General features: G+C 44.9%; 1 protein-coding gene across 1 annotated transcript in view; it reads right to left on the bottom strand.

The window, feature by feature from the left end:
* LOC144888199 (DNA repair protein RAD51 homolog 2-like) overlaps positions 1–13,144 on the bottom strand; it is a 36,985-nt gene extending 23,841 nt beyond the window's left edge. The window contains exons 1-3 of the mRNA XM_078784795.1: positions 13,069–13,144; positions 8,545–8,648; positions 7,096–7,209 (exon numbers count right to left, since the gene is read on the bottom strand). Of these exons, the coding sequence (XP_078640921.1) occupies positions 7,096–7,209; positions 8,545–8,628 (198 nt within the window). The 5' untranslated portion in view covers positions 8,629–8,648; positions 13,069–13,144. The remainder of the gene's footprint in view (positions 1–7,095; positions 7,210–8,544; positions 8,649–13,068) is intronic.
* Positions 13,145–13,643: the final 499 nt, after the last annotated feature.

The following is a 13,643-nucleotide window of genomic DNA, read 5'->3' as shown; positions in this document are numbered from 1 at the left end:
AAGCCAACACCAGGCTTGCCAATTTCGGTGAGGTCCAAAAATCAATGATCTTCATTCGTATGTCAAATTCGATGACAAAAGCTTTAATAACATAGGGAAATGCAAGCAACATGCACTTTAGCTGGTAAAGTTATTTATTACACAGGAAGTGTAATTGATCAGTCGTGATCTTTCTATCGAGGAGTGTCTGATAGGGCAGGATTCCAAAGTCGACGGTAATGCATTGAGAGGCTGATCTATCAGTGGGTGTAAAATGCCGGGGTACCTGCACTGCCATGGTCATGCATTGACAGTGATCCAGGCATCTACTTCCTGGTTGATTTTGATGCCATCAGTGTGCCTCTGCTCTGGCTGGGGGCTCATTTGGGCTCTTGATGTAACCAAATAATATTTCGTCCACTCTTGCAGCACAGATACCCCTGGTGTCAGTGCTTTTAACTTTGCAATGTCCCAGGACCTTACTCACAGAATTTCAGCTCCGACTCTAATTTTTGATGTAAACATGGTATCTTCTCGATCTATTTTTGTACTCAAAAGCCAGGGATTGTACTGTAAAAAAAATCGTCCCCCCCTCCCCCCCCCCCTCTTGGAAACTCTGAACATGTCACTTCTTACTCCTAACCATCAACTTTTGTTCATCCTGCCCATCGAACCATCTTCCAATATAGCAAGGCTGACAGGGATGGCTTACGTTATTTTCTTGCTGATGTTCGCTGGAACTCAATTCTTTGACACAACCCACCTGAAGCTGAAGAGGAAGTTACTGAGTGGATCCACGTTGGCATGGGCTTCTTTACCCTTTCACCGATCGACCAAGTGAAACCACATGCTCAACCTTTGACGTCCCTGGGTCTCTACTGTTGTTGTGCTTGTATGCTTTCCTCTCCCTCCCCCTCCTGTCTTCCGCTCCCTTAATTGTACGTATGTTTTATATGTCCGTGCACGTTTTCCTGCTTAATGCGTTAGCTCTTACACGAACCTCGACTCTGTATACAAAAACATTGGGGCAATACCCCTGGCACTCACCTGGTAGAATAAACAGTATACTGCACCGACTGAAGGCATTTTAAACGAATTTCAATGGTTGCTAGAAGACAGGGCAACATGTACAATAAAAAACCTATTTTAGGGGGCAAACCCCACGCCCCTCCTCCAACCCCATATACCTCCGAAGACCCCAATATTTCTAATGCCTTGAACAAAATTGGTACATCATGGGTGATTAAGGTTGTGGTGAAGTTTCATCGAAATTGCGTGTGTAGTTTCTGAGAAGAAAGTAAACACTTATTTTGGGGGGCAACCCCCCCTTAAGCCCCTAAAGGGGCAGATTTTTTTTAATGCCACGAATAAACTTTGGGACAGCACAGGTGGTGAAGGTTGTGGTCAGGTTTCATCGAAATTGTGTGTGTAGTTTCAGAGAAGAAAGCAAATACCTATTTTGGGGGTTCAAACATGGACCCACTTTGACCCTCCGTAGATCCCCTTAGACTTAGATTTTTTTTGTGCCAGAAACAAACTTTGATACATCACGGGTGATGAAGGTTGTGGTCAAGTTTCATCGAAATAGTGTGTGTAGTTTCAGAGGAAAAGCAAATTCCTATTTTAGAGGGTCAAACCTGGATCCACTTTGACCCCGGGGAACCGCCTTAGACCCCGATTTTGTTAATGCCGTGAACAAACTTTAGTTACAACCCAACAAATATAATTTGTGCCAAGTTTGGTCAAAATCCCTTCAGCGGTTTCGGAGAAGAAGTTGCAAGTGCTTATGGACGGACGGACAGGCTGCCGGATGACGCGCCATTGCATAAACTCCCCTGAATTCGTTCCAGCTTCATCGCGGTAGATTCCAATGATTCTGAAAGCTTTGGTTTCAACAGCGTGAAGCCGAGCGAGATGTGAGGAAGGAGCACCAGCCCAGAGGGGAGAACAGTATTCCATTGAGCTGCGGATGAATGCCTTGTATGTGGTGAGGAGCTCAAGTGTGCCAAGGAAGGACTTCGCACGACGGATGATGCCCAGTCGGCGACTGGCTTTGGAGGCCAGCTTGGAAATGTGGTTTCCCCAGGAAAGATCATGGCAGATAGTGAGACCCAAAAGCTTGAGTTACAGAACTTCTTGGAGAGGGTTGTTGAGAAAGTAGATGGGAGGGTTGTCCAGTCGGTCTTTTCGGAGAGACATAGTGAGAGTGTGAGATTTGTCAGGATTGAAAGACATGTTCCACTTGTTTGACCAGTCTGTGATTTTGTCCAGGTCTGCAGAGAGTGAGGAGGCTGCAGACTGCCGATCTGAGGGATGAGGTATGGAGCGGCAGAGAGTGGAGTCATCAGCAAAGAGATAGAGAGGATTTTCCAGAGAGTCGGAGAGATCATTGATGAAGACCAGAAAAAGCACAGGGCCCAGAACACTGCCTTGGGGAACTCCAGCCTGAACAAGAAGGGGAGATAAGAGAAATCCATTCAGGGCCACACGTTGACTACGACCAGAGAGGAGGTCCGCAAGCCATGTGTGGAGATTTCCATGGATACCATAGGAGGAGAGTTTGGAGAGCAGAGCGGGGTGCCAAATCGTATCGAAGGCAAGTGATATGTCAAGGAAGACAGCTCTGATTTCCTGTTTGGCATTAAGGACCTCCATCCATTGTTGAGACAGCAGAAGGATCACGTCCAAAGTAGAATGACCTGGTCAGAATCCAAATTGATGATCAGAGATCAAGCCATTGGAGAAGAGGAAGAATTTGATGTCAGAAGTGATGATAGATTCCATGACCTTGCTGATAATTGGGATCAGGCTGATTGGTCTGTAGTTGCAAGGATCTGTTTTTGCACCTTTTTTGTGTAAAGTGGTAATGTTTGCTGATTTCGCAGTTGATAGCAGATGACCTTGAGCAAAAGAGAGTGTGAAGAGAACAGACAGAGGGTGAGATAGAGCGGCAGAGCAGGATTTTAGGACCCGTGGGCTGATGCTGTCTGGTCCAGTTGCAGAATCAGAGTCGAGGTTTGACAAAAACTTCTCCACCTTATCAGGAGAGAAGTAACTTGGCTTGTGTATGCATTATTTCAAAAACCGTTCAACATTTAGCTTTCATATTACACAGACCTATTCGGCCTATCACAAAAAAGGCAGGGGGCCTGGAGTATCAGCTCCTTGTTCAATCAGTATCATTGCGTTGCCTCAATTGAGGCGCGTCACTTGTTTCGTCTTGCAAGTAAGCACTGTAAATGAGTCTTAGAGAATGTTAAAGCCCCAGTCACACCGGGCCTGCGACCAGGTTATGACCTAGCTGCGACCGAAAATTTGGTGAATCACGGGCAAATCGTAGAAAGAGCGCGCGACTGGTCGCAGAGGTCGTGGGTGATCGCCAGAGCAAAATCAGTCGCAGCAAGGTCGATGGTCATGTTCAAAACTTCTGACCTGCGATTCCAAATCGTAAGAGGTCGTAGACAGGTCTTACATGGTCGTACCACCAGTCGCACATGGACGCACCACCAGTCGTGCATGATTGCGGGTCAGGTAGTCGCACGATTGGTCGTGCTACTGGTCCTGCCACCCGACGATTGGTGGTGCCACCTGTCGTACGACCTCACGATCGGTAGTGCGACCAGTCACGGCCTGTCCCGACTGGTTGCACGACCTTACGATTGGTGGTACCACCAGTCTTTAGCTCGCAGACCAGTATATTTGGACCATTATACTATAATATTATATTATTATATGATATTATATTATTTTATACCATTCGTGTGTGTTCGGCGTGTTTTGCTGTGCGTGTACAACAATGTTTTTGTCAGTGTTTAATGGTTCGACGTGTGTTGACAAGACGCTCGCTAAACGACTTTAGTAAATTCGGTCCGATGTTTTGATTTAAATCGCTTAATTCTTAAACAAGGGCTGGCAGGTACACAAACTCGGCTCCAAGCTGTCTACCCTGGGTTCGAATCCCAACCAAGCTATAAAGTGGCATCGTGGTGATTCATAGGCAGTGTGAATCATCATTTCCAGGATCGACGTTAAACGGGAATCCCGTCTGCTGGCGTTAGTTGGTAGACCCCACGCCACGGTGTCCTTCACGAAGAGGAGGCGAGCCATCACCGGAATCCTGAATAAAGTACAAATTCCTGTCCGAAATACTTCTGGGAATGCAATGGCAAACCACCAGTACAGTGTGACGATTGTCAAGAAACTGTTTCGGTAGGACGGAGTCTTTGTCATACAGTATGGAGTATGGGACTGCACATCAGAATCCTTTAACTTTAACATGATATAAATAAATATTTAATACAGGATGTCATTCTATTCTTCAACACGATCTTCTTCCTGTGACTTCTTCTTCATTAGCCCACCTTTCTTGAGGGGTCGGCCGGGGGAAGCTTGGTCTGAGTTTGTCACGAACCGGTTGGCCAGGCCTGACGTTCCACTAGTCAGGGCAAGGATTTGTAATTTGTTGAGGGTGCCTGCGATAGCTCGCCGACTCTTCGCGAAGGACATCTTGGGGTCTTTAACGTCCACAAACGAACGTCGGCAGACGGCACGTCCATTTAACGTCCATCTGAGGGATCGTAAACACATTTATGACATTTTATAGCTGCGTCGGGAATCGAACTCACGACTGGCTGTGACTGGCTGCGACTGGCTGCGATCGATCGTGTGAGCGGTCGCAGGTCGCCACCACTCGTCGCACGATTACCTACGATTGATCTTGCGATCGATCTTCTCCAATCGTTGGTGATCGCACGACCACGCGTACCACCAATCGTACGATGACCTACCATAAGTCCTAAGAGCAATCGCTGTTTGCGATCGCAAATGGAGAGCGTAGCAAACATTGACGATTGGTCGTACCTCGGCCAGATTGCCATCAATCGCACGATCCAGAAATCGTACGATCCAGTGTGACTGAGGCCTAAGCAACAGTATGCAGAATCTGTGTGTGATTCTACCTCAATTCAACAGGTAAGATCCAGAGATTTTTGGAGAATTGTTAACAGCATTCTCATCCATAATCGATCATCGATTCTTGTCCTCTTCAATGGCCCTGAAGTGCTAACCTCTCCTATTGATGAAGTCAACATCTTTTCTGAGCATTCTGCTGCAAACTCCACATATGCAGACCACGGACACCCATTGCCTGCTTGTCCTTCCCGTGTTCACACCAGTTTGTCCACTATTATCATCACACCCAGGAAAGTTGCGAAGATTATTCAAGGGCTTGACATCTCAAAAGCTGCTGGACCAGATGGAATCTCTGAAATTACTTTGAAGATGTGTTCACCTGAACTGTCTTCTGTTCTCTCAAAATTGTATCGCTTATCTGTGCTTCTACCCAGCTAAAAGCAGGCTTTTGTAGTCCCTATCTTTAAAGGCTCCGATGAGAAATCTGCTCCTTCCAACTATCGACATATTCGCCTTTTACGCATTATGAGCAATTTGTTTGAATCCCAGATGAAACTGCAACTCACAAGTCATCTGGAAACCCACAACCTCTCAAGTGATGCCCGGCGTGGCTTCCGACATTCAATATCTACTGGTGATGTTCTATCCCTAATTAATGAACATGTGAATCGGGCTTTGGATCATCGTGGTGATGTTATGGTTGATGCTCTCGACATCTTGACAGCTTTTGACAAAGCGTGGCACAAGGGCATTTCTGGACAACTGATCTATAAGCTAAAATCGTGTGTCATCTCTGGAAAATTTCTTCCGACAATTTCTGACTTCCTTGTAAATCAAAAAGATCTCTGTGGTACACGAGTGACAGTCATCCCCGGTTCTGGGTTGTGCCCTCCATTGTTCTTGTTGTTTATGAATGACCTGCCTGGTTGTATTCTTGCACAGTTAGCCATTTACACAGATGATTCAACACTGTACGAGTATACTACATATCCAGGAACCATGCATGTCTCCTCCATCCCGTGTTCAGGCCAGTGCCACCCTTAATCAGGAACGAGAGAGTGTGATTAACTGCGGAAATGATTAGCTCATTACTTTCAACCAAAATAAGACTCACTTGCTGTCTGTGTGCAGCTCGAGATCACCCAATTTTCCAACCATGTCTATGGATTATTCACCTTTGCAGGAACTCCTTGGTATGTATCCATCTTCGTGGATTGGACATCAGCTCAAACTTCAGATGGGAAAAATGCATCTCTGGTATAACTAAAGGAGCCTCTCATTGCCTTGGCGGCTTATTCCGTGCTCGGCGATTCAATCCTCCAGCTGCCATGCCCTATCCATACAAGGCCACCATACGACCCGTCATGGAGTGTTGTTGCCATATTTGGGCTGATGCCTCTCACCTCTCTCCTTTATATAATCCAGCGACGTGCTGCCAATCTGGTGGGACAGGAGTTACATCGTCCCTGGAACCTTTCAATCCACTGCTCTGTATGTTATTTGAGCCTTTTCCCCAGATAATTTTACGGAATGTGATCTTGAGGGTCGAATCACAGGTTGTTCCACCTGAGCGTACTTTTAGTTACTCTACACGTTTGGCAGCTTCTTCCCATCTCTGCTCTCACTGTAGTATCTGTCTCGAGGACGAAGACAATCCACAAACCAGACAGCCACTCTTCTAGTTTCTTTCCCCGTACTGCACCCCTTTGGAACTCTTCACAGGCATCCTGCTTCCCCCTCAATCCTAACATACCTCAGTTCAAGAGGAATCCTACTATATTAAATAAGGCAATTCTATGTATGCGTGTGTGTTTGTCTAAAATTATCGAAGAAAACATGGCTGGGCTGATTTCCACCAAAATTTGCACGTTGATAGTACCAGGGTCAGCTCATGGGCACAGGCCCAATCCTCCCTCCCCTCTTCCCCCCCCCGTTCTTTGTGAGGGGGGGGGGGGAGGGAGGACATGAAGTTTGCCTGCACACCCACATAGTGAAAGGGGGGGTTATTAATCAGGGCACAAATTATATTTGCCCCTCCTTCCCCATTATTTCCCCACCCTTTACCCCTTCCCAGCCGAAGGGAGCGGGTGTTTTTGTGTAAATGTCTCTTTAATATAAATACTCTCCTTTGTGTCGCCCCCACCTTTGAGTGGCTTTTACTTTGTGGCGCGTGAAATTTCATAAAGGATATTTTAAAAAACTTACAGTGGTAGTTTTCGGACAACAGTGCTTGCTGATAGTCATCATCAGCTGTGATAAATCCTCATAACTCCTCCCAGTCATCCTCAGTAGATCCAGTGGAGACAATGTTAGAAAATCCTCGAGGAGGGTGGGGAGAATTGAATAAGAAAAAAAAAATTCCAACAATGAATTCCACAATATCAAATATTTAAAGCTCTTTCTAACCAGTCACCGGTATAAATACATATTTAGTGCTTTCTGTGGGAGGTGAGAAAATTGAAATTTGCCATACTGATGCGACTGAAACCACGATTCAAGAAAAATAAAAAACAAATACAGAGTTCACAGAACACCTTACCTCGCGTAGTCTTGAGAAACAAGGACATGGACGGGGTTGACAAGCGGAAAATTTGATTGGTCGTGATGATGTAAAATGCCATAATATTTTGTGCAAGTACTGCTAAACGGAAGGTTTTTTTGAAAGCGCTAAAAGGCGATTTGTGTTCTACAGTGTTCAAGTGTATAATTCAATTGAAATAAAATGAAGATTTTAAAAGTTGTAAAAAAGAATTTTTTCCGGAAGCTTCCCGCTGTCTCTTTTACGCCACCTTATTTTCAGAAACATTCATACTTCAAGTTCAATATTTGATTACAAATAAACAAATCATAGCTGTTGGAAACAATTCCATGTACACGCCGAGTCTTTCGACAAAAATCAGTTTGCTCCTGCAATTCGGTCTCTGTTGAAGAGTCATCAACCGGTCAGGTCAGCAGGGGTGGTCTTAGTGATTTTGGGGCCCTGTCAAAAGTTAAAAATAGGTCCCCACACCTCCTTTATCCCTACCCAACCCATTCTGAACAGGGATAAAACGCCCAATTTTCACAATGCATGTTCCTCCAATAATGCACCGCAGATTGTGATTTTAACTTTACTCTATTCTCCAATATTCACCAAAACAATGCAGAAAACATCGAGCTATCACAATAAAAAAAGGAAATTAATATTACAATCGGAATGTAATAACTCTACATTAATTTGGCATCTCAGTGTGAGTGCATTGTGATGGTCTCAAAAAACAACATACTCTACCTATAACTCGGAAACAATGCGGTCGAAATGTTCTTACCTGTTAGCCCGAACGTTACCGCTACTGCTGCCGACACTGCTGCTTCATTCTCGGATTTACTTTTGAGGGAATCATACAGTATATCACCCCCACCAGCCAGGGTGCCTTAAGCAAACCTTCAAGTTTGCACCCTAATTCTCCCTCCTTCAACCCCCCCCCTCCTCCCCCCCAGCATGGGGCCCTGGGCAATTGCATTGATCCACATGTGCCCACAACACAAATTCAACTTATCAGTTACTATCTAACCCTAACCCCAGTTCCTTTTTCAGTATCAAATAAAATACCATCAGAAGGTCCATAATAGAAGGAAGAAATTGGAGGGAGAAGGGAGATAAGCAAGTCACACCTGGCAGGTCACAACCTGTTGCTTTGCCAGTCGTGAACACAGTTCAGCGGGCAAACCAGCTCGGCGGAGATTTTTGGAGGCCATGGCTCTACGTCTGTCCAGTTCTGGTGGACAAACAATCACATAAGCAACATCACAATGCAGCTTTGTCTTTGGATTATTGTTATTTTTACTTTATTATCATTGTTTTACCGCCGTTTACATGCTTGCATCATCACAAAATATCCACCCTCACCAAACTGTAACTTGAAATACCTGAGCTCACTCAATGTGTTGTTCTTTTTGGCCGAAGAACATCGTCTACATTTTTACCTGCAACATGTTGCAGGTCTACAAGAGCTTCCCATTGCTGTTGTTGTTGGGGTTCTTGTTAAGGATCGATTTCTGAAATGTGCAACCATTGGTCAAACAGCTGCCAGACCACACCCACATCTGTCGCTTGACTCCACCCTCTGTAGCACAAGTTAAAATTATATGGACGCCATCTTGGTGTTTTGGTGGTCCAAACACAATAGGCCTGTAAGCCTCCACTGATCATACACTGCCCGGGTTTGTGGCATGAGATTTCCATTGGGTTGGCTCGATTGTTATTCACGATGACAGACCCCGAAAAATCTAATCATATGTCCCCGAGGACCCAAAAGACCCTTGAGGACCAAAAAGACCCAGATGACCCTGATGACTCAAAAGTCCCTTAACACCCAAAAGTCCCCAAAGACCTAAAAGTCCCAGAAGATCCAAAAGTCCCCAATTAAAATTTGGTCCAATGAACGAACAGGCCCCCGAGTGTAATAAATATTTGAACTGACATTTAGTGTTCCTTTCATCTTTGTTTTGGCATACTGCATCGCCTGGAGTGGTCTATGGTCAATTAATTTACATAGGCTCCGCCCCTACCCTCTGTCCCAGCCCTATTGGTTAAAGGGAAACCACATCAGTTATTTTGAGCATTTCTGAGTGCAGGTCATTGTGTGGGTTGAGGCTGGATGAAGACATTACTCTTTGAGAAACGAGCAATAAGACAGAGCTGCAAGATACAGTCAGGGTTACGTAAAACAATATAGGAACATGTGCAGTGTTTGACTTTGCTGAATAAGATATCTTGGCACTTTTGCTCCAAGATTGGGTATCCTCTGAGTACCATATTCCATTGTGTTATTCCACATTATATAAAATTACAGAAACAAGTGAATAAAAAAATTTATGCTAAATTAAAAAGGCAATGTAGGGATGACAAACTAGAGTCTAAAAAAAGGTCCTAAACAAGATAGGGATGATGTTGGTTTAGACTTAGAGAGTAGCTAACAGTATTGCCATCACATAACAATCCCTACATCACTGCCTCCAGACTATTGTCTCGAGATAGGCCGAGCTAAAAGTATTAGAAGCTCCTATAGTTCATTTCTGCAAAAGTATAAGAAGCTCCTATATAATTTCAGGGACTTCTTGCAGCTTCAGTTGTCTTTCCTACTTTTCTTTTTTATCAACTTGGAGTAACCAATCACAAATGGAGATAATTATAGAATGCTGTTATTGGAGATGTTCATGCATTTGTAAGAAGTTGCTGATCATGTACTGATATTATAACATTGTACTCATCTGCTAATTTGTAGAGTCCAGGTGGTTGTTGTTGTTGTTGTTGTCAGTGTGTGGCTGCACTACAGGAGTAATCAAGTACTGGTGTAACCAGTGGAGTGTTTGTAGAAGCTTGAAGCAATAACTGATGAAGTATAAATGAGGCAGTAATGTTGGGATTGTTATGCGATGGCAATACTGTGAGCTACTCTCCAAACCAACATCATCCCCATCTTGTTTAGGACATTTATTAGACTGTAGTTTGTCATTCCAACATTGCCTTTTTAATTTAGCATAATTTTTTTTATTGACTTTCACATGTCGAATAATAATAAGCTTTAATCAAGCCCATCAGAACGCACAGTACATCAGAATGCACGGTAACCAAGGGTTATGTTATATAATCAAGCAGTATGTTATATCATCAAATGTTATGTTATATAATCAAGCGTTATGCAACACAAATTCCGAAAAAGATTGTGTTATGTAATTTTTGAACATATTGCAGTTAATCAATCTGTGACCATGTGACAAATCAAGGCAGTGTTCTGGGCCCTGGGCTTTTTTGGTCTTCATTGATGATCTTTCTGACGCTGGAAAATCCTCTATATCTCTTTGCTGATGACTCCACTCTCTGCCGCTCCATGCCTCATCCCTCAGATCGGCAGGCAGCAGCCTCTTCAATCTCTGCAGACCTGGACAAAATCACAAACTGGTCAACCACGTGGAGCATGTCTTTCAATCCTGACAAACCTCACACTTTCACTTTGTATCTCCAAAAAGAACGTCTGGACAACCCTCCCATCTACTTTCTCAATAATCCTCTTGAAGAAATTCTGTAACTCAAGCTTTTGGGTCTCACTATCTGCCATGCTCTTTCCTGGGAAAACCACATTTCCAAGCTGGCCTCCAAAGCCAGTCGCTGTCTGGACATCCTTCATCATGTGAAGTCCTTTCTGGGCACTTCAGAGCTCTTCACCACAAACAAAGCTTTCATCCGCAGCTCAATGGAATACTGCTCTCCCCTCTGGGCTGGTGCACCTGCCTCACACCTAGCTCGGCTTCACGCTGTTGAAACCAAAGCATTCAGAATCATTGGAATCTCCCTCGATGAAGCTAACTCCAAGGGCCTTTCACTTACTCACCACAGGCAGGTTGGTGGTCTTTCTGTCTTCTACCGACTCCTCTCTGGCCTTGCTCCCCCAGCTCTCTCTGGGCTCTGTCCCTCAAATATTCCTACAGGTCGCACAAGATCTGCCAGAAACCCTCTGATGGTTAAACTGCCAAAATCAAGACTCTCTGCTCACCTTCACTCCTTCATTCCTCTTTACTCCTGCCTCTGGAACAAACTCCCACACTCTCTTCAATCCCTCTCCTCCCTCCAAGTCTTCAAAACAGCTGTTTACCACCATCTCCTATCTTCCCCCATCCAAATCCTTGATCTTTTTCTGCCCAGTTAATACACCCCAAATCCACCTTCATCAAATTCCGTTTTCTTTCCTTAAAGTTCCTGTCGTGTCCATTTGTTTATCCCGTATAGCCCGCCCCAAGCCTCTCCATTCCACACATCTCCCGATGTTCCTGTTATCTGCTGGTGTCTGTCTCTGTCACTGTCACTGTCTCTGTCACTGTCACTGTCACTGTCTCTCTCTCTCTCTCTCTCTCTCTCTCTCTCTCTCTCTCTCTCACACACACACACACACAAACACCCCCTTTATGATATGTTCTATGTGTTAGCTCTTACACCAGCCTTGACTAAGTGTGGAATGTTTTATGAACACCAAGTCGGAAGGGTAGCGCCAAAAAACGACGAGGGCCCCCCTGGGTGAAAAAGCAAAAACAAGTGGGAAAATGTTGTCAGATGGGAGTGCCCCAGATGAATGACTGTGGCCCACAGTAACAGAAAAGAGGAGGTGAGGGGCTTCAGGGAAATTTGCAAACAAGGAGCGTTCCCAGTGGCATGGACAGTGCAAACGAGTGACCTTCGAAAGGCCTCCCGGAATCCCGTGTTCAGTGCTGCTCCAGTCGTGAACTCACAGAGAAGGGGACCCACGATTCTGCGCCAGGTGATGAGAGAATCTCCCAGGGCACTGCACCTGCGTTAAGACCTATAGCTTGCTGGTGGTGAGTGTGGGGAAACCGACTTCAACGGTACTCTCCAGCAGGCACTGCAGAACCAGGAATGAATGCAACAGGTAACGCAGAGAGAACCCCCTAAAAAACAATTTCTTATGGAAATAATAAGCATGTTGGGCTCACTGTAAAAACCAAAAAAAATCCTTATTTCAAAATCTTGAATATTTTTCATATCTTGGGGAAAACAATTATCATCCTTGAAACTAACAGGCCCATCTTTATGGGATGTGTGTATGGTAAGAAAATACGTCAAAAATTCTCAAAGAGTAGAAATTCAAAATAACCCCCGCCCCCCCTCCTCTCCACTTTATGGGACGGGGACAGCCCCTCCCTGTTGAAACAAACACAAACACACTTTATGGGATTGGGACAGCCCCTCCCTGCTGAAACGACCCCACCCCCAATTTCAGGGAAGGGGCCAGCCCCTCCCTGGTGAAATGACCCCCACCCCCAAGTGTATTTGTTCACATGCACCCCCATTGCCTGCACCGGAACGACCCCAACACCGTTCCCCCGGACACGCGTACATAATAAATAGATGGGCCCTTTTGAGGGAGAATGGAGGATTTACCTCAAGTGTTTAATCAATAAAGGGTGTCGGACCCTCCCTGCTGAAACGACCCCACACCCGTAGCGTAATAAAGGGTGTCAAACCACGACCGGGACATTTGTATGTAAATCAATTTCAACTGACGTCACCCAAATAACGAATCATAAGCCTTATAATGTATAATAATCGGGGTAACTTACGAAAGCTTTACTTAAATTGGTGGAGAAAAGGCGATGCCAAAAAAGCATTTCTGACCGACTAACCAGTAAAAGCAGCACTCTGTGGGTGAAACCTTGAGGTGTGTGGAAAGAACAAACCAGGAGCGCTGGTTCCTCGGGCGTTTAGTGTTGAAAACGTTCATCAGGATTCCATCGTGATCGAGGAAATGTTTTATAAATTAACATTCTCCACATTAATAGGCAAAGCAACGTGAACAAAACATTATATTAATGCAGACCCTTCGTGAATCAACGTTAACATCGTCGCGCCTCATCTTGTAATAAACACTGAAGAACAAAAAAAAAATGTTCAAGACTCCCATGAGCTCGTGGAGACGGTGACATTATCACGGTTTTACATTATATTCGATTACACACAGATTGTGTTTGTGTTCAACGCCGAGAATATATATCGAACCAACAAACCAACGTACCAAGTAAGTCGAAAAACACACCTTGGCCGTAAAGTCAAAACTCCTCCACGACGCTTCACGTCTGCCGCGAAGGGGCGCAATCTCCTTTTTCCGAATTCCGGATTCGCCAAACCATGCAAGTTCATCATCCTGCGAAAAAATAAACATAGCGGCAATGCCCCCACCCACCCCGTATACATCCACCCC

This window comes from Myxine glutinosa, chromosome 9, assembly GCF_964187855.1.
Source record: "Myxine glutinosa chromosome 9, kmMyxGlut1.1, whole genome shotgun sequence".
Classification (NCBI taxonomy): domain Eukaryota; kingdom Metazoa; phylum Chordata; class Myxini; order Myxiniformes; family Myxinidae; genus Myxine; species Myxine glutinosa.
This window is presented reverse-complemented; position numbering and strand designations above follow the sequence as displayed.